The sequence below is a fragment of the Zootoca vivipara genome, chromosome 12 (assembly GCF_965207765.1).
Source record: "Zootoca vivipara chromosome 12, rZooViv2.hap1.1, whole genome shotgun sequence".
In the NCBI taxonomy this organism is placed as follows: domain Eukaryota; kingdom Metazoa; phylum Chordata; class Lepidosauria; order Squamata; family Lacertidae; genus Zootoca; species Zootoca vivipara.
The window spans coordinates 37700248-37721105 of record NC_142595.1 but is presented as its reverse complement, the minus strand read 5'-3'; the positions used below and the strand labels follow the sequence as shown (position 1 = coordinate 37721105).

The following is a 20858-nucleotide window of genomic DNA, read 5'->3' as shown; positions in this document are numbered from 1 at the left end:
TCTCCTGCATGAAATTGTCAATAATCCAGTCCTTGACTCCGTATAATCAGGAAACTCTAGGGTAGTGATCAGAAGGTTGGCTGTTTGAATCCCCGTTAAAGGGTGAGCTCCCGTTGATAGTCATGTGCGAATGTGTGTGTGATTCTGGTCAAAGTCAAAATGGTGTCAGTCAGGCTTGTCTTCCTGTGCTGTTTCAGACATGTGCCTGTACATGTACATGTTTATGAACAATATATATATATAACCTTAACATTTACAACAGTAGTGAGCTCTCCTCCTTTGCCATATTTCTCTCCCTCCCCCCCCAATCTTTTTCCACTTTTTGTCCTTCCTCAAAATGATCGCGCATAGGGGTACCCCACACGAGCTTGAAATTATGTATTTTGGACAGTATTAACAGACATCAGATTTTTCCTCGATAAAATTGGTGCAGCTGCGACCAGCTCTTTTAAGTGAAGGAGTGGGTGGCTCTTAAAAGAGCCTTTGGGTTGTTACGAGTTTGTCGAAATAAACTGGAATACTGTAGTTTTTTTTAAGCCCTTTCCCCGCGGATGCGCCTGGCGAGCTGGATGTCTTTGGGCATGATGGTGACACGCTTGGCGTGGATGGCGCACAGGTTCGTGTCTTCGAACAGACCCACCAGGTAAGCCTCGCTCGCCTCCTGAAGAGCCATCACCGCAGAGCTCTGGAAGCGCAAGTCCGTCTTGAAGTCCTGCGCAATCTCGCGCACCAGGCGCTGGAAGGGCAGCTTGCGGATCAGAAGCTCAGTAGACTTCTGGTACCGCCGGATCTCGCGCAGCGCCACCGTGCCCGGACGGTAGCGGTGAGGCTTCTTCACGCCACCCGTGGCCGGAGCGCTTTTACGCGCAGCCTTCGTGGCCAGCTGCTTGCGCGGCGCTTTGCCACCAGTGGACTTACGGGCGGTCTGCTTGGTCCTGGCCATCTCTCCAAGGAAGTCAGCAACAAACTCAAGCTCTCTGCAGCAGCTCGGAACTATGAAGGCAGCGGCTGGGCTGGCGGCTATTTATAGCCGAATCCTCGTGGTCCTATTGGCTGAGGTCCGCAACGCAGCCGTTGAAAAAGTTTGAATATCCCGGGCTCTGCCCTGGTTGGACCAGTGATGGCAAAGCTTTCCGATTGGCTCATCCTCCTTCTCTCACGTCTTTGTTCTCCGGAGTGAGGGCCCTCCAGGCCGCCTCTCGCTTTCTAGCAGTAAACACCCTGTCACGTCCCGCAACTTTTCACAGATACTGTACACACGGAAAGAACGCTCACGGCTCCTGTGTTGTGCTGAGGAATCCTAGCACAAGGAGGAATTCCCTCCGGTGAGGATTCTCCCACGTTATTCAACATGCATAACCTTAACATTAATTTTATTAGAGCTGCATAACCTAAGCACACTCAGAAGAGGGGGACGGACCCCAACTAGCTCCATGGAAATTACTCCCTTGTTAAGTGGAGCTAGGATTGCTCCCTAATTATAGTACCTGTCAGTGTCACGTTTAATTCCTATTATATCGTCGAGGTAATTCATATCAAACTGACAAGAGTATATCCCCCCCCCCCAAAAAAATAAGGATTTTTTTTCTCAACCTTTCAGCAGAAAAAAGTGGTCCATGTTTTAAGAAAAGGAACACAAAAGATGGAGATGTAAGAGGGGGAAACAATATCATGCACTGTAGTAACAAAGATTTTGTGGTAAAGAGGAGGAATTAAAAAATTTGGAGAGGAGCCTAAAGTTCCTAGTACTGTACCGGTATTTCAGCAGAGCCAAAAAAGGTGGGTGCGGTACCATCTCAATGTTAAAGTGTGATGCTGATAATGTCAAGGTTGCAGATTCTATCCCTGTAATCGAGAGCTGCATAGCCCTGCATTGCAGGAGGTTGCACTAAAAGAGCCTCAGCATTCCTTCCAACTCTATGATTCGACAAGGCAATATATAATGTATTAAAATCCATTAAATTGTTAATTAAAATGTAAAGTTAATAATCTCCTACACTGGTGTGGGGTCAAATGCAGCTCTTCAGGTCTCCGACCAACCCTAGGGACTCTCCCCAGGCCACATTGGTCACTAGGGCAGCCCCCTACCCACCCACACTCTTTGTGCTTTTGCCCTGTTGGAATGGATAAAACTTGCTTGCATGGAGGGAGATGCTTGTTAGTGTGTGCGTTTGTAGGATCTTCTGACATTTGCATGGCTAGAAGGTAGCCTAGAAGGTAAGCCACACCTATTGCTCCATTTTTAATTCTGCCCCAACCCATCTCTTGCATGTGTCCCCCAGTGGGCTGCCCACAAAGAAGTATGGCCCTCTGACAGCTAAATGTGCTGCCCACTGCTTTAGAGGATGAGTAATACATTAACCTGGAGGGACCCAGGTGGCGCTGTGGGTTAAACCACAGAGTCTAGGGCTTGCTGATCAGAAGGTCGGCGGTTCGAATCCCTGCAACGGGGTGAGCTCCCATTGCTCAGTCCCAGCTCCTGCCCACCTAGCAGTTCGAAAGCACATCAAAGTGCAAGTAGATAAATAGGGACCGCTCCGGCGGGAAGGTAAATGGCGTTTCCGTGCGCTGGTCCAGTTCGCCAGAAGCAGCTTTGTCATGCTGGCCACATGACCCAGAAGCTGTCTGCGGACAAACGCTGGCTTCCTCGGCCTATGGAGCGAGATGAGCGCTGCAACCCCAGTCGGACACGACTGGACCTGATGGTCAGGGGCCCCTTTACCTTTACCTAATACATTAACCAAACGCACACTCCCCCCTCACCTTCTCGGTGGCACAAGTGATTTACAACTCTGTTGTGTGCTTACCTGTTATGCCAACATTTTGCCTCTGCATAGTTGAGTCACTTCATTAGCTGGGGCTGATGGGCTAGAAACCACAGCTGGGACATGCTCTCCGATCATTGCAGTGTGAGGGGCAGACTTGCCCTTTTATACTGTACTTTGTGAGCTGCCCTCCTCATGTAATCAATAAGATTTTCACAGGCATATAAACTGTGTGGGGCAGGGATGTTCCCAACCCCCGGCACCAAAGAAATGGTTGTGTTCCATCAGCCCCTGTCACCATTGATTATTATTTTTATTCTCTTGTCTACCCCACCTTTCCTCCAAGGAATTCAATGTGGCAAGCATGGGTTGCTCTCCATTTTATCCTCAGGAAGCAGGGGTGGGGAGTTTGCTGGTGGGATGCAGCCATAGCTTCCTCCTCTACACACTTGATGCTCACTGACATTATTCTAGGTGCATGAACAGAGCTTGTTGATGTAATAACAACAAACACATCTAATCAACTTCCATTTCCCCCCACCAACATCTATTAGGTGTATTTTGGAATCAAGCATCACCAAAAAAAAGTGTCCATTTTGTTTCTCTTATCTCTAAGAATCTGCAGTGAAAGTAAACAGGCATGGCTCTGCTACTATTTTTATTGCTGCTCAAACCAAACCACTATACACAAACAAATATATTTATATACCTAGGTCCTAGTGCAGGCATCCCCAAACTTCGGCCCTCCAGATGTTTTGGACTACAATTCCCATCTTCCCCGACCACTGGTCCTGTTAGCTAGGGATCATGGGACTTGTAGGCCAAAACATCTGGAGGGCCGCAGTTTGGGGATGCCTGTCCTAGTGTAACCAGCTAAAAATCAATATACAATTTACTGGCATTTCTCTTTACTTTTGCTCTCTAACTTTAATAGGTTCTGTGTGTGTGTGCATGAGAAAACTGTGTTAACAGCTGACTTCAATTTTTTTTTTTTTTTGGAAGGAATAGCACTTCTGCTCGTTCTATGCTGGAAGTGCAGCCTTTAAAACTTTTGATGCTGAGCATGGCCTAACAAAAGGAACAGGGAATTTGTGGCCCTCTAGATCAGGGGTCAGCAAACTTTTTCAGCAGGGGGCCGGTCCACTGTCCCTCAGACCTTGGGGGGGCACAGACTATATTTTGGAAAAAAAATATGAATTCCTATGCCCCACAAATAACCAGAGATGCATTTTAAATAAAAGAACACATTCTACTCATGTAAAAACATGCTGATTCCTGAACCGTCCACGGGCTGGATTTAGAAGGCTATTGGGCCGCATCCGGCCCCCTGGCCTTAGTTTGGTGACCCCTGCTCTAGATGTTGCTGGGCTTCTACTCTCATTAGCCCCAGGTGGCCTGACCAAAAATGATGTGAGTTGTAGTCCATCAACATCTGGAGGGCCACAAATTTCCCATCTCTGGTTGATTATTATTATTATTATTATTATTATTATTATTATTATTATTATTACAACAACACCCATCTGCCTGGGTGCATAATATCCCTGTTCCCTTGAAAAACTATTATTGCACACAGGGATGGTGTTTCTGCTGGTTCCCATCATCCCCAACTGCATCCCCTCCTTCAGTTTTGTATTGATAAAGAGTTCTGATGAATTCCACAGCTTTGTCTATCTGATTTCAATAACTGGTATTCATGAAAAGTTATTGCTCAGCAACCTCTCACCTGTCCTAAGACACCAACAAGCTACCTGTACATTATTTGCCCACAATATTTTATAACATTTTTTTCCAGAGTTAAGGGGCCAGCTCAATTACTTTATTATATGCTCCGCCCAGCATACAAAGCGACTCTTTGCACCTGCGCCGTCAGCACGGAAGGGGGGGGGAGATAAGAATGAAGTCACGTGATTAGTGACGCGTAGGAGTGGCCCAGTCTAAATTTCCTGCGCTGCTCTGCAATTGGATAGCTACTAGAAATCCCGCTTTTTTTGCTATGTCACTTCTGGTTTCTTTGTTCATGGATGTTTAAACGCTCCTCCCACTCCCCAATTTGCATTATAGCTAAACCGACGGTTAAATCACGCGTTAAAAGGGGCGTTAAGAAACACACGAGGCAGGATGCAGAACTTCTTTATATGAAAGCGGAAAACCTATTTGCAGACGCGTAGGTCTGGGGGAAAGCAGCTGAGAGATTTGCTACAAAAGCAGCCTTGAAAGGAAATGGCGACCAGCATTACTCCTTTATTAGCGTTATACATGGGGCTTAAAATTAAACAAAGCAAGGCAGGAAACCAGGAGTGGGGATTTTATTTAATTAACCCAGAAAATAGGAAGCTCAAAAGCTCCACCATTTAGTTTTAATAGGAAAACTCAGTCGGCCGTTACAAAAGTAGCGCGAATGTAACAGGAAAATATCAAAAGCTGTAATCATGTTTCCTTAGGCAAGCACACGGCTACATTGCTACCGAAAATTCGCAACACATCCATTTTTTATTACAACGTTGCTTTTTTAAGATCCAAGCGAGCGCAGCTCTTTTTATGAAAGCGTGGGTGGCCCTTATAAGGGCCTTTTGGGTTCTTAAGTGTATGAAGGGTTTCGAAAAATTTAGCCACCAAAACCGTACAGAGTACGGCCTTGGCGCTTCAGAGCATAGACGACGTCCATGGCAGTCACAGTCTTCCTCTTGGCGTGCTCAGTGTAGGTCACAGCATCGCGAATCACGTTCTCCAGAAACACTTTCAGGACACCTCGGGTCTCTTCGTAGATCAAGCCAGAAATACGCTTCACGCCTCCACGGCGAGCCAAGCGGCGGATAGCAGGCTTGGTGATGCCCTGGATGTTATCGCGAAGCACTTTGCGATGCCGCTTGGCTCCCCCCTTTCCAAGGCCTTTGCCACCCTTTCCGCGACCAGACATCTCTGCTTAAGCAAGTCTCAGCCCCTCAGAAGAAGAAAAAATGAATGATTCTGCGGGAACAGCGGCACGGGTATATATAGCACTGAGCCCGACCTGAGTGAAACCAGCACAAAGGGGGCGTGTTCTGATTTCACAACGCCCCTTTCCGTCAGCGCACTCGTCATAGTAGCTCGGCTTCTTCACCAATCAAACCGCGAGGGTTTGAATCTGACTAATCAGATACCGGTAGCTCTCTTATTTCACGTTATTTGGGTATGCTTGGAGCCTCAGTAAAAGATGCGATTAGCAGGCCAAATTATATGCAATTCATACAGAAAAATTGTTCCATTCAGGCTTGTGCATTTTGCGTTTAACAGGGGCAATTTTTTTACGTACCACTCGGTAAGTGGGTATCAGCTCCAGGGGTAATAGCGAGACTGAAGTGGCGAGGCAATTTATCTGTTGGTGCCACTTTAATTTCCCGCTTTAAATAATAGCCGAGTGGAGGAAATGATTTATTAAAATGACGTTCTAGTATTAACTGCTTTCTTTTCCCAGCCCTCACTTCAGAATAACATCCGACCCCAACAACCCCGGAGGCGCACTCCTCTATCGAGACACACAGATGCCAAAGTGCTCGAATGTTCCTTAATCGTTCTTTCCTGACTAGGAGAAGCCACACAGAGCCCCTCTTTAATTAATATTCACCACCACAGCAGTTCGGGGAAGCCTCGCTTAAAAAGATACATAATGTGGATCTCACGACCTGTTCCCTAAGTGTTATAAGTTACAAAAAGCTCAGCGCCGCTCAATCTTCTAATGCATTTTCGCTACAGAAACGAGATCATTGAAACAAAGTATCATTAGCTCCAAAAGAATGAATGACGAAAAAAACCTCTGACGAATAGAAGAGGAGCAGCTTTTGCCCAATCATGGTGTAGCTCAGCAACTTGAAAAATATGTATCTTGGCTCTTTCAACCAATCAGGTCAAGAGGAGGTTGCTATAAATATCAGCGATCCCGCTCACTTTGCTCATTCATTTCACTCTTAGGCGTGGTTTGTCTTGTTTGTTTGCTGCTGGCGAGAGAATGGCTCGGACCAAGCAGACCGCCCGTAAGTCCACCGGTGGCAAAGCGCCGCGCAAGCAGCTGGCCACGAAGGCTGCACGTAAAAGCGCTCCGGCCACGGGTGGCGTGAAGAAGCCTCACCGCTACCGTCCGGGCACGGTGGCGCTGCGCGAGATCCGGCGGTACCAGAAGTCTACTGAGCTTCTGATCCGCAAGCTGCCCTTCCAGCGCCTGGTGCGCGAGATCGCTCAGGACTTCAAGACGGACCTGCGCTTCCAGAGCTCTGCGGTGATGGCTCTTCAGGAGGCGAGCGAGGCTTACCTGGTGGGTCTGTTCGAAGACACGAACCTGTGCGCCATCCACGCCAAGCGTGTCACCATCATGCCCAAAGACATCCAGCTCGCCAGGCGCATCCGCGGGGAAAGAGCGTGAAGCAGCACCTGCTACTTCGTTGCCCCCCCGCACCCGCTTGCACCTCGTCATTACCCCAAAGGCTCTTTTGAGAGCCAACACATTCTCCTGGAAGAGCTGGGACTCGCTTCCGTTTCTATGAACCCAAGTAAAGTTGCTAGTGTTTAGCACGGCTCCAAACGTTGGTCCCAACATCTATCACGAACACTCCCCCCCCCTCATAATCCCTTTTTTAAAAGGAGTGGGAAACACTGAGCGAGAAATTGTGTGTCTACACCCCTGGAACTCGTACACGAATCTTTGTTGCACTCGGGTCTGGCCACTCTTAAAGGATGATGCTGGCTTAGATGGGCATTTGGTGGGAACAAAACGGGGGTCCTCCGCGTGTTAAGAACCGATAATTCCAATGCTTTTTTTTAAATGCATGATTAGTTGGTCGCACTGCAGTAATACCGATCAAACAAAATAAAAAAAATTCCTTCAGTAGCACCTTAAAGACCAACTAAGTTTTTATTTTGGTATGAGCTTTCGTGTGCATGCACACTTCATCAGATATCAAACACACGAAAGCTCTTACCAACATTTTTATTTTGTTTCGACTCAGACCAACACGGCTACCTACCTGTAACCGATCAAACAAGCCACTGCCTTTTACACTCAAGTACCCAAAGCCACGGACCCAGGTGGCGCTGTGGTTAAACCACTGAGCCTAGGGCTTGCTGATCAGAAGGCCGGAGGTTCGAATCCCTGTGACGGTGAGCTCCCGTTGCTTGGTCCCGAAAGCACGTCAAAATGCAAGTAGATAAATAGGAACCGCTACAGCGGGAAGGTAAACGGCGTTTCTATGTGCTGCTCTGGTTTGCCAGAAGTGGCTTTGTCATGCTGGCCACATGACCTGGAAGCTATACGCCGGCTCCCTCGGCCAATAATGCGAGATGAGCGCGCAACCCCAGAGTCGGTCACGACTGGACTGGACTGGTCAGGGGTCCCTTTACCTTTACCTTACCCAAAGCCACAGGCACGAAGCTGAGCATAGTTGTCAGAAGTGCTAGCGCTGACTATGGTAGTGTCAGTGACTGCGTTCCTATTAAACAGCGGTCGGGGTGAGGGCAGACTGTCCAAAGGCCAGTCCCGGAACCCATGTCGGCGCCCTTTGTTAGGGTGCCAGACATAGGTGGCAACTCCCTGAATGGGCAACCACCAATTTCGGTGCTAGGGCCCCAAGCACCCACGGTCGAGGGGCAAAGCTGGCACTCCTGAAGCTAGTTGGCTTAACGTGCGGCGAGCTGCTAGGGTGGACTATACTGTGTAAGTGCGCGCAGGGATTGCAGCGTCCCTTTATTTTTCATTACAGTATTAAAAGCAGGTGTTCGAGCGAGGTGTGACTTTCCAAACCCCCAAGTACGGGAAACCTTTCGTGACGCTTATGCTGTCTGGCACAGCCCTGTAAAACCAAGTACCCCAAACCATACTGCTAAGGAGGCGAACGCGAACCACTCAACTACGGTATGTGCGTAGCTGCTCCGAAGTGCAGGCGCAAACTAGAGTACAAGTGCGAGCAGGCAAGGATTGCAGGCAAGGATTAAAAAGCGGGCGGGTGGGCGGGAGGGGTTGGGGGGGAACCCGGCCAGATGGGCGGGGTATAAATAATTTTATTATTATTATTATTATTATTATTATTATTATCTGATCTGACTTTCCAAACGGCCAAGTAGGGAAAATCTCCGGTGACGCTGGAGCAACGTAACGTCAGCTCTTTCCGGGTGAGAAAGTGGGTGGCTCTTAAAAGAGCCTTTGGGATGGCGAGGGCTGAGGCAGGCAGGCAGGCAGGGCGCGGCGCCTCTTCACTTCTTCTTGGGCGCAGCCTTCTTGGGCTTGGCCACTCTGGCCTTGGGCGTCTTGGGCTTCGCTTTGGCCTTAGCCTTGACGGCCTTGGCCTTGGCAGGGCTCTTGGCCGCAGCCTTCTTGGGCTTGGCGGCCTTGGCCTTCTTGGGGCTCTTGGCCGCCGCTTTCTTGGCGCCCGCCGCCGGCTTCTTGGCGCCCGCCGCCTTCTTGGGGCTCTTCTTGGCGGCCGGCTTCTTGGGCTTCTTGGCCGAGCCGGAGGCGGGCTTCTTGGGCGCCACCTTCTTGCTGCGGACGGCGGCCGCCGCCGGCTTCTTCTTCTTGGCCCCGGTCGCAGCCTTGTCCTTGGTGGTCTCGTGCAGCTGCTTCTTGTTGAGCTTGAAGGAGCCAGAGGCGCCCGTGCCTTTGGTCTGCACCAAGGTGCCTTTGCTCACGAGGCTCTTGAGGCCCAGCTTGATGCGGCTGTTGTTCTTGTCCACGTCGTAGCCGGCGGCCGCCAGCGCCTTCTTCAGCGCCGCCAGGGACACCCCGTTGCGCTCCTTGGACGCCGCCACCGCCTTGGTCAGCAGCTCCGTCACGCTGGGGCCCGACGCCTTGCGCGGCTTGGCGGCTCCCGCGGGCTTCTTGGCTTTCTTGGCAGGCGCCTTGGCGGCGGGCGCCGCAGCCGCCGGTGCTTCGGGAACAGTCTCCGACATGATCGTCTCCGCTCTCCGCTTGTGCTGGTGCTGAAGGAGAAGGAAGCGGCGGGCTGCTGGCTAGAACCTCTCGGAACCGAAAAGTAAAGTCTGAAGTGCAGCCCCGGAGCTGCCTGCTATTTATAGGGGCGGAGCTGCGCGCTGATTGGTGCGCTCGCAGACCCCGCGCTCTCCTCCGCAGACAGAAATGGCTCCTGTCCCCGTTGCAACTTTGTGTTTCTTGAGTGCCACAAAATGGCCCAAATCGCCGCGTCCCCGCCTCGCGGCGCCCCGGGCCCCGGGCGAAACGGACCCGGGGGAGCATCTCTCTCCGAGCCCGGCCGCCTCGGGTCCCGGGGAGGCGGCGCGCCAGGGAAAAGCAGGCAGAAGCGCGGCCGAGTCTCGCTCGGCGCGCCTGGCGCCTGGAAATCTTGGCCTTTTTCGGCTAAATAAAAAACTTCTCGTGGCGATCGGGGGCCGGAGAAACGCGCCGGGCCAATCTCGGGGGGGTCTGCCCCCCGCTGGTGGGGGACCCGGCGACTCCGGAGTGGCCGTTTGAGCGCAAAAGCGCTTCGAGTTGTGCCAAGTAACACATTCGTTCATTCACTTTGGGCCCAGAGAGAAGTTGCCTCGCACAGAAAAGCCCTCAGTTTTAGGCGTAGGAAAAATATTTATTTATTTATTTTTAAATTATCTCACTCCTTTTCATGGCCTGACAATATATATTGATCCTAACATATAGTTATGAAACCACCCGTGGCATTTTATGGCGCTAGCATTCTCCCTGCCACACTAATGGGTGCTGGAGGTTTTTAAGTGCCTACGGACTGGCTCTCCGTCTGGAAAGTATCTTATGCCTTCTTTTCACTCCATTCTGCAAAGTTTCATTTGTATATAATGTGGTTGCAATGAGACAGCCTGATTTCTGACCCAGATACGTAATTGGGAAATTGCAATAGCAATTTATTAAATGCCAATAGAGCATATCCTGATCAAAGGGCACTGGAGGAGGAAGAGAGTGTGGATTTCACAAAACTCAGTGGTTGAATACAATCCTCTTGAAATTTTAACAATGGCAGAACAATCTGAAATGGCTGGAAGGAGTCACTTTCAGTTCTCCCCTTATCGCTTTATAAATTTATAAAGTTGCCATCATACTTTAAGAAGCCCATTGGGTGCAACCTGACTTGGTGCTGAATCTATATATATAAAAATGTAGGCATTGTGTGCACAGAGGTCACAACCTTTCTCCGTAACCGCTGAACCGTAATGTAACAAATTTGGCCACAACAATCCATGCCCTTCAGTGAGGGATCTGGCATAAATATTTTTCCAAAAAAAATTTCCCCCCAAAAGCAAACCTTTCATACCTAAAATAATGATTAAACACACACAAAAAGTGGCACCCAAATTAGACGTCACCAGCAGAAGCTCTGAAGACTCCAGCAGCATCCAATAGAAAGGCAGGTCGCCCACTGCTGCCTCCAAGTGGAGGTAGAGGCCTGCCTGGGGGGTGGGGGAGCCGATTAGGGGGCAGGGATAGGGTGGGGGTGACACAGGGATGAAACCTGCCCTCTCCACAGTATCTCGCCTAGGCTTTGCAGACCAGGCTGAGTGGATTTAGGGGGCTGCCTGGGTGGGGGGGCCCGAATAGGTTGCAGCATAGAATCAACTGCATATGGGCACAGGGCCGTGCCTTTGGGTAGAATAAATGTTATTTTACATAACACACGTGGGTAGGGGAGTCAGGGTTGGGACAGGGCAAAATTTTACAGAACATAAGCATTGGGGGAATGATTGTGTGCAAAATGAACGGGTCACAGGGATAACCTGGAGGGGGGGTTGGACGGAGGAGAGGAGGGAAATCACAGGGGTAAGGGGGAGGAGAGGAGGAAAATCACAGGAATAAGCTGGTGGGTTGGGGGAAGAGGGGGCATAATAGGTCATGGATCAGGACAGAGTTGGGGGATTCACAGGGATGAGGGAGGGGGATGAGGGGGCAATCACAGGGATAAGCTGGGGGGGTGAGGAGTGGGGGAATCACAGGGATACATCATGGATCGGCACAGGGTAGGGGAAATCACACAAATAACCCACAGCAATTCATAGCACGGCCAGCTAGTAAACGTATATAGGAGTGCACTAGTGAAGGGTGCTCGTACATTTTCTCCATCTCAAAATTCTCCTCTGTGACACCAACTTTCAAAGTCATATAAAGCAAAGGAATGTGATGCCCCAGCAGACCACTGGTCAGTTTTCAGTGGAGCACTAGGTAACAGCTGCTGTTTGCTGTGATTTCTGCCAATGAATGGACCAGGGCTTGATTTTTCAAGGAGTGTCTACATATAAATGTAGTGTCTGCATACCGCACAATTGTGCTCATTTCACACGCTAGCAAGGTTATGCTTAAAATTCTACAAGGCAGGCTTAAGCAGTATGTGGACTGAGAACTCCCAGAAGTGCAGGCTGGATTTCGAAGGGGCAGAGGAACCAGAGACTAAATTGCAAACATGCGCTGGATTATGGAGAAAGCTAGAAAGGAGTTCCAGAAAAACACCTACTTCTGCTTCATTGACTACGCAAAAGCATTTGACAGTGTCAACCACAGCAAACTATGGCAAGTTCTTAAAGAAATGGGAGTGCCTGACCACCTCATCTGTCTCCTGAGAAATCTCTATGTGGGACAAGAAGCTACAGTTAGAACTGGATATGGAACAACTGATTGGTTCAAAATTAGGAAAGGAGTACGACAAGGCTGTATATTGTCTCCCTGCTTATTTAACTTATATGCAGAATTCATCATGCGAAAGGCTGGACTGGATGAATCCCAAACCGGAATTAAGATTGCCGGAAGAAATATCAACAACCACCGATATGCAAATGACAAAACCTTGATGGCAGAAAGTGAGGAGGAATTAAAGATCCTTTTAATGAAGGTGAAAGAGGAGAGCACAAAATATGGTCTGAACCTCAACATCAAAAAAACTAAGATCACGGCCACTGTTCCCATCACTTCCTGGCAAATAGAAGAGGAATAAATGGAGGCAGTGAGAAATTTTACTTTATTGGGTACCATGATCACTGCAGATGGTGATAGCAGTCACAAAATTAATAGACGCCTGCTTCTTGGGAGAAAAGCAATGAAAAACCTAGACAGCATCTTAAAAAGCAGAGACATCACCTTGCCGACAAAGGTCCGTATAGTTAAAGCTATGGTTTTCCCAGTAGTGATGTATGGAAGTGAGAGCTGGACCATAAAGAAGGCTGATCGCCAAAGAATGGATGCTTTTGAATTATGGTGCTGGAGGAGACTCTTGAGAGTCCCATGGACTGCAAGAAGATCAAACCTATCCATTCTTAAGGAAATCAGCCCTGAGTGCTCCCTGGAAGGACAGTTCCTGAAGCTGAGGCTCCAATACAGGCATCCCCAAACTTCGGCCCTCCAGATATTTTGGACTACAATTCCCATCATCCCTGACCACTGGTCCTGTTAGCTACAGATCATGGGAGTTGTAGGCCAAAACATCTGTAGGCCCGCAGTTTGGGGATGCCTGCTCCAATACTTTGGCCACCTCATGAGAAGAGAAGTCTCCCTGGAAAATACCTTGATGTTGAGAAAGACTGAGGGCACAAGGAGAAGAGGACAAGATGTTTGGACAGTGTTCTCAAAGCTACCAACATGAGTTTGACCAAACTGCAGGAGGCAGTGGAACACAGGAGTGCCTGGCGTGCTCTGGTCCATGTGGTCACGAAGAGTCAGACACGACTAAACGGCTAAACAACAACAACAACAACAACAACAGCACTGGTGATCGATTCTTGTACATGTTCTCCATCAGTTTTCAGTGGAGCACTAGGTATCATCTGCTGTTTGCTATGATTTCTGCCAATAAGTGGACTAGGGCTTGATTTTGCCAGGAGTGTGGACGCAACACGTTCTGATGCCAGATCCAAGTATCCTGAGCTGCTCAGTTTGTGGGGGTTTTTTAGGCTGCACACATGCAAAAAAATTAATGCACGTGGCTCCCTGCAAAGAATCTGGGAACTGTAGTTTGTTTAGAGCGTTTGGAGCTGTAGCCCTATGAGGGTGAACCACAGTTCCCACAATTACTTGCGTGAAGCCATCAGTGCCAGATGAAGCGATTCCACCACATATGCATGGGCATAGGCAGGGGGCAGGAGGGGGCAGCTGCCCCCCTAGAAGCAAAAAATTAATTTATTTTACAGACCATAACCAGCACTTTCCCCCTCCAAAAACTGAAGTGGAAAGGGCTTTGCTTTAGCAAGAGCAGCTCAGTCTCCGCTTGTTGGGGGGGGGGGAAACACAGCTGTAACAAAAACACATCAAATAAATAAAGCAAAGTGGCTACCAGTAGTTAAGCAGTTAAGACAATGGAGCAGATATCCCCAGGCAAGATGTGATAGCTCACCACTTCACCCTATTGTTCTTCAGTGGGAGTTGTTAATGAGCATTCAGGGATCACATTAAGAGTTCTATTGGCAATTTAATGAGGGTGTAGAGGATTCAATTTGACTAACGTGGCTCTGCAAGGCTAAAAGGAAGTGAATAAGAAAGGGGGGGCTGTAGCTTTTGATAGACACAGTGATGTTTATAAAAAGCAGTGGTGTTCCAGTCTGCCCCTCCTCCTGCATCTGTATACTGCAAATCAGGGGTGGCCACCTCCCAAGAGACTCTGATCTACTCACAGAGTTAAAAACTGGGAGTGATCTACCCCCTTTTGGGGGGTTCAGGTCAAAGCTGTTGAGTTTTTTTAAGGAAGGGAAGCCCTGTTTTTTGGGGTTTAGGTCAAACTTGTTGAGCTTCTTTTAGGAGGGAGGGAGGCCCATTTTTGTTTAGGGCTTCAGGTCATAGTTCAGCTTTTTTTAGGGAGTAGGAAATTTTTGGGTGAGCTTTTTTTAGGGGTGCCAGTGATCTAGCAGTGATCTACCACAGACATCCAGTGATCTACTGGTAGATCACAATCTACCTGTTGGATGTGCCTGCTGTGAATCAAGCAGAGAGAAAGCTGCTTACAAGGCTCCTATACAGGCGTACCGGTATCTTCCTCTTGCTGCAGAGTTCCAGCATCCCAGCGTCACCCAGAGGCACCCACAAATATGAGTTATCCCTCTCTCTATTTCTTCCTTCCTTCCCTCCCTCTTCCATCCTTAATAAAATACCGGGGGGGGGGGGGCAGATAAGCCCCACATAGAAAGCCCATCAACATTTACCAGTAATCGGGGGGGGGGAGGCCCCTAGGCCCCTAAGAGTTGGCTGCTATGCCTAGGAGTAGGAAAATTCAAGAAAGCAGAATGATGCATATACTATGGTAATATATCAATAGAATCAGGCCGGAAGAGACCAGGAGGGTCATCTAGTCCAACCCCCTGCAATGCAGGAATTTTTTTCTAAGGTAGGGCTTGAACCCATGACATGGATGAAATATTATGCCTTGCCTCGCCCTCGCTCGCCCTGCCACCCCCTCTCGCCTGCCCGACCCTCTCCTCCTCTCCAGCCAAGCAGGGTAGCCGCCGATGCTGCCAGAAGCACAAGGTGGCCGCCGCCGCCGCTACCACGATGTCGTCGGGCCCGCTGGCCCTGTAGTCCCGCCCACATTCCCACTTTGTGGCCCCTCCCACCCCATGCCTTGGCCCCGCCCCTGAACGACCATGGCTTGCCCCCCCCCCCTGCACATATGAAGTAGTGTTCCAATAGAATCGCAGCCTCTCCTTTTCTGATTTTAAATAAACAGAGTGGAGTCCAATGCCATCAGTAGCCTTTTTAGAGTGGCTTCTTGTATATTTGCAGACATGGTTTTTAATGGGACTCTGGACAGCAACATTTCCCAGTCATGTTCCTCTATCCAAATACCTCAGTCGCTCTCCCAAACCAGTGTCAGTCCATGGGATGAATGAGCCACATTCTATACTGGCGATACTTATCATCAAAGCAAAGGCCAGGTGATCCAAAATAGGAGTTAAAGGTAAGGAACCTCGAAGTGGCAAAATGAACTGTCACAGCCAAATAAAAAGACCATATCAAGACTTTACAAATTATTATTGGAATGGGAATTGAAGGAAGACGTAATAAAAGAAATAACAATTAAGTGGTCACAGGATTTGGGCAAAACAATCTATTTAGAAAGGTGGGGAAAGCTATGGAGCCAAGATATTAATTTCACAGCTTGCTACGCAATTAAGGAGAACATTATGAAGATGGGATACCGCTGGTACACTGCGCCTGTGAAATTAGTGAAGATTAATTAAAAAAATATTCAAATTTATGTTGGAGGTGTAAAGAGGAGGTAGGCACCCTATACCACATGTGGTGGGGATGTAAGATAATTAAACAATTGTGGATTAAAATTCACGAAGAATTCAAAAAAATCTTTAAAAGAACAATTCATAAAAAACCAGAAGCCTATTTGCTGGGGTTGGTAACAGAGGACATTCCCAAGGGAGAAAAAAGAATATATTTCTTTACGGAACAGCAGCAGCAAGGATATTGGTGGCAAGTCATTGGAAAACAGGATTACTACCAGAAATATCGGAATGGAGATCTAAGCTGTATGAGTACATGGCATGGCAAAATTAACAGCAATAAGAAGGGGGGGGCGCTCTATTCAAAAACTGAAGGAAGAATGGAAAGTTGTAGAAGTGTATATGGCAAAATATGGAAAAGAAAATTAAATAAGTGTGAACAGAAATGAGTAATGCTCGCAAGGAGAAAAATGTAAAATAGAAAGGGAAACTGTATTAATTATAACACATATAACGCAACAGAAAACTTGCGGTATATGCCAGATCAAAAGAGATCGTGCATGGGTTAGGGAAGTTAGGAGGGGGGGGAGAGACTAGTAAGGGAGGAGGGATAGGGTGGGGGGGGAGATTAGGTTGAGATAAAGTGGCAGTATTTGGATTAGTTCTTTTTCATTCTCATTTATCAATGGCTGTATATTATTTTGTGGACTATCCTGCTATTCTGTTTATTTTGTTTACTTTGTTATATTTATTATATTTGTTTACTTTGTTATATTTTGGAGCATTTTGTAAAATCATAAGAACCGCAATAAAATAAAGTGAAATTCAAAAAAAAAAAAAGGAGTTAAAGGTGATGGCAAATGAGCTAAGTGCAACTGCCATTCACACCGTATTCATAAGTTCTGCTGTAGAAGCAGATTACCTATTTTGCTAATGCCCATGATGTTTTCAGGAAAGATAAGGCATGAAAAGAGGGTTGTGAGGATTCCATTTTGACTGATAGATTTAAAGCTGAGTTATTAATCACATGTGTCAACAATTTTATTTGCAAAACCTCATAATGCAGCTTAAGATGTGGGGCACCAAGAACTCCCTTAGTTCTCGGTCGATACAGGGCTACACAGTTCACCCTGCTTCTTTTACCTCCTGAAATAAAAATATTAATAATCAGATGTTGCCATCAATCCAATTGAGGACAAGGTATGGGCAGTTTCAGAAGGAAAAGTAGACATTTAGGAAGCATTCACATCTTCACTGCTGCAATTCGGCCTAACCAACTTAAATTTAAATGGTTCCAAGAGCAGAGCTCTTCTGTGGTCTTTTTATGGAGATTCCCTAAACACCTTCCTTTGGTATAATTGCACCAAGATACCTAAATATTCCATATAACAATTTGGGATGGTATCTTTGAGTCCCCTCCAAGCATGCAGTTTTGTATTTGTGGTGTGGGATTCTGTAGCAGAAGGCAATCAGGCTAGTCCTTTTAACCTTTTAAGCACCGCTTAGTCAAGTACAGTGGTACCTTGGTTCTCAAACACCTTAGTACTCAAATGCTTGGTTCCCAAATGCCGAAAACCCAGAAGTAAGTGTTCCGGGTTTTGGAATGTTAGTCAGAAGGTGAACGTCCGATGCAGTTATCAGCTATTGCTTCCAGGGCGCTTTCACGAATTAGAAGCTGCACCTTGGTTTTCGAACATTTTGGAAATCAAACATACTTCCAGAATGGATCAGGTTTGGCGCTTTTGTTTTTGCTATTTATTTTGAGTTTTTGTTTTTGAGGCTTTTTCAGTTAATTTGTTTTTGTGACTGTGTGGAACCCAGTTCAGCTACTGATTGATTGTGTGACTGTGGAAATGGATAAAAAATCCAAACATAAATGCAGGTAAGATTAAAAAAAAATATCATCATCTACAATACTGTCTTATTTATTTTATAGTGCAGTACATTGATTATTGCTTTCATTTTATGGATCAATAGTCTCATTAGATAGTAAAATTCATGTTAAATTGATGTTTTAGGGGATGTTTTTAAAAGTCTGGAATGGATTGAGCTGTTTTGCATTACTTTCTATGGCAAAGCGCGGCTTGGTTTTGGAACGGACTTTCGGAACAGATTAAGTTTGAGAACCAAGGTACCACTGTACAGCTATGTTGCCATAGAAACAACTAGCAAGTGATACCTCCAGAAGGAGGGGGTAGCAGGGCTATTCTAGGGATGTCATTCTAGGGATAGGAGGGTAGGAGAGCAATAGGTCATGTGAAAAGTCTTTAAGATAATGCAAGGCTATCTTTAAAAAAACACACCCAAAAAGCCATTTACTTGGCTGTGCACTGGAGCTTGTTTATCTCACTAGGCTCTTGTGAGGAAAGAGAAATTAATATGTAGCTGATGAATTATATCCCCCTGGGCAAGTGGAAACTTCTCGGTCAAGCGTGGCAGGGCACCCAATTTTTGCTGACTCCCTCCATTCCTCTGCGGTCCCTCTTTGCCATATCCCAAATTACTCTGGAATATTCCCCAATTCTCAGGATCAGCTTTTCTGGGTCAGCATGGCTCCACAGTGGACACCACACACACAACACAAATATATAATATACCTGAACTGTTAAGAACCTTTATAACAAAGGGACCATGACATAAGACATCCAACAAACTACAACTTTCAAAAGAACACACAATATCTAGTTTGTTTGGGTTTGGTTTTTTTGTTTTGTTTTTTTTAAAAAAAGGGTGTTTCGTGAATTTGGGATCACCAACACACAGCCCGGCAAGAATATATTAATGGTTGTTAATCAAAAAACACATCAAGCCGTCTGTGTTCCAGTTTTAAGAACATAAGATCAGCTAGTATTTTTCTTACATAACATCATTTAGCCCTTTTCGTTCTTGGTGGTGGCTGAGTTCTTTCTGGGTGTTTGTTTGTTTGAAAGCAAACAAGCTTCTTGCAGGTAGGTAGCCGTGTTGGTCTGAGTCGAAGCAAAATAAAAAAATCCCTTCAGCACCTTAAAGATCAACTAAGTTTTTATTTTGGTATGAGCTGAAGAAGTGTGCATGCACACGAAAGCTCATACCAAAATAAAAACTTAGTTGGTCTTTAAGGTGCTACTGAAGGATTTTTTTTATTAAGCTTCTTGCAATTTCTGCTGCCATCATGTGGCAGTTTACACTCATTGCAGAAACCCCATTATTTTAACTCATGCGAGATTTTGACTTTCCCGCGCCGCCGAGTAGTTGTGGCGGGGAATTAAACCACACCCTTCCACCTCGATCTGCTTTTCTTTGTTCTCGGGTCAGCATGGCGGAAGCCAGCGCAGCATTCACATCATAGCTGCCAAGTTCTCCCTTTTTTTAAGGGAAATTCCCTTATGCTGAATAGGCTTCCTCGCGAGAAAAGGGAAAACTTGGCAGCTATGATTCACATCTCACGTTCTTTTATCTACGTAAAAGTAGGTTTAAGCACAGCTGAAGATGGAAGAGAGTGCTTAGGAAGAACCAGAAAAAAACCACGAAAGAGGGGGGGGAGGCTATGTTCCCCAAGCGCAGAAGCACCAATTATTTTCCTGAAAGAAAATGGCGACCGCTTTCACTCTCAGGAGGCGCTCGAGGGTGGAATTGCAAGTACAATGGCACAAGTCACTCGCAGGTAGTAAACAAAGTGGTAGGGTCAAACATAGGAATGTTACTCTTAACAAAGGAAGTCAATCAGGTCGGCTGCAACACTCGCTCGACTCGCTTTTATCAAATCATTTTCATTTACCTGTGAAACGATAATGAAGGTAACAAAGTAACTAGAGATTATGTCCACATGCAATGTATCAAGACTAGGTGTATCAATGTATCAAGATTAGGTGGTTCAGCACTTTTTAAGGAAAAGTGGGTGGCCCTGAAAAGGGCCTTTGGGTTTTTTTGTTTTGTTTTAAAGTTTCCAGGAACGTAGAAACCCCCTTAGCCACCAAAACCGTAGAGAGTACGGCCCTGGCGCTTCAGAGCATAGACGACGTCCATGGCAGTCACGGTCTTCCTCTTGGCGTGCTCAGTGTAGGTCACAGCATCGCGAATCACGTTCTCCAGAAAGACTTTCAGGACGCCTCGGGTCTCTTCGTAGATCAAGCCAGAAATACGCTTCACGCCTCCACGGCGAGCCAAGCGGCGGATAGCAGGCTTGGTGATGCCCTGGATGTTATCGCGAAGCACTTTGCGGTGCCGCTTGGCTCCCCCCTTTCCCAAGCCTTTCCCTCCCTTTCCACGTCCAGACATCTTCTCAGCAGAGCAGAAACCAAACTGTACCGCGAAAGGCAAGCTACCTGCACTTTTATAGTCTGGTATTGGACCAGAGTGGAAACCTGTGCGAGAATTATATAGGCTCCGCCTCCCACTTGTTCCCAGCATGTGGAAACGCCCATGAATTCTCAGTAACCAATCAAGAGAACCATGGAAGCTGTCCAATCAGACGTCGTGGAGAAGTATCCAATGAGCTCGAGCCAGGGGGAAGACTTATTCGTGCTTGGTTATTGCGGGCTTAGATTCCAAAAGTGGAGCTCAGCTCAATGAATGGGGCGAATGCAGCCTCCAGTGTGCTTCTTAACAGCTCAGTTGCACCGCATGTGTTCAGTGGGGTTTACAGTCAGGTAAGGATTGCAGCCTAGAGATAGAGGAGCCTACCTTCTCGTCTTCGGCCTGGAAACTCCAAGAAACTACGTGGCTTAATTCTCCCACGTGTCTGACATACAAGCCTGCTAACATGACATGGCAACGAAGCTCCAGCCCCGAACAGGCCGGTGGCGCCGGGATTTTTGCGGGGGAGCGATCCTGAAACAGAAACTTTCCATTTGAAATGAGTCTCCTGCTGCAGGAGTCCTAGCTTGCCCCCGCGACCGCGGGGGCCTGGGGCCGTGGATGTCATGCTGCGTGCATTGCCCTGGCGCCGAAATTTGTGTC

At 47.4% G+C, this 20858-nt stretch overlaps 5 protein-coding genes across 5 annotated transcripts; 1 reads left to right on the top strand and 4 right to left on the bottom strand.

The window, feature by feature from the left end:
• Positions 1-379: 379 nt before the first annotated feature.
• On the bottom strand, positions 380-3628 carry LOC118077861 (histone H3). Its single transcript, XM_088655038.1, has one exon. It carries the CDS (start codon positions 941-943, stop codon positions 533-535), a length of 411 nt encoding a protein of 136 aa, XP_088511164.1. The 5' UTR covers positions 944-3628; the 3' UTR covers positions 380-532.
• Positions 3629-5057: 1429 nt separating this feature from the next.
• Positions 5058-5736, bottom strand: LOC118095511 (histone H4). Its single transcript, XM_035136761.3, has one exon. The coding sequence runs from the start codon at positions 5683-5685 to the stop codon at positions 5374-5376; it is 312 nt and encodes a 103-aa protein (XP_034992652.2). The 5' UTR covers positions 5686-5736; the 3' UTR covers positions 5058-5373.
• Positions 5737-6676: 940 nt separating this feature from the next.
• LOC118077862 (histone H3) lies at positions 6677-7234 on the top strand. The gene has a single exon (XM_060281249.2). It carries the CDS (start codon positions 6754-6756, stop codon positions 7162-7164), a length of 411 nt encoding a protein of 136 aa, XP_060137232.2. The 5' UTR covers positions 6677-6753; the 3' UTR covers positions 7165-7234.
• Positions 7235-8834: 1600 nt separating this feature from the next.
• LOC118094422 (histone H1.2-like) lies at positions 8835-9791 on the bottom strand. Its single transcript, XM_035134809.3, has one exon. The coding sequence runs from the start codon at positions 9678-9680 to the stop codon at positions 8988-8990; it is 693 nt and encodes a 230-aa protein (XP_034990700.2). The 5' UTR covers positions 9681-9791; the 3' UTR covers positions 8835-8987.
• Positions 9792-19691: 9900 nt separating this feature from the next.
• Positions 19692-20231, bottom strand: LOC148683987 (histone H4). Its single transcript, XM_088656255.1, has one exon. It carries the CDS (start codon positions 20175-20177, stop codon positions 19866-19868), a length of 312 nt encoding a protein of 103 aa, XP_088512381.1. The 5' UTR covers positions 20178-20231; the 3' UTR covers positions 19692-19865.
• Between the last annotated feature and the right edge of the window lie 627 nt (positions 20232-20858).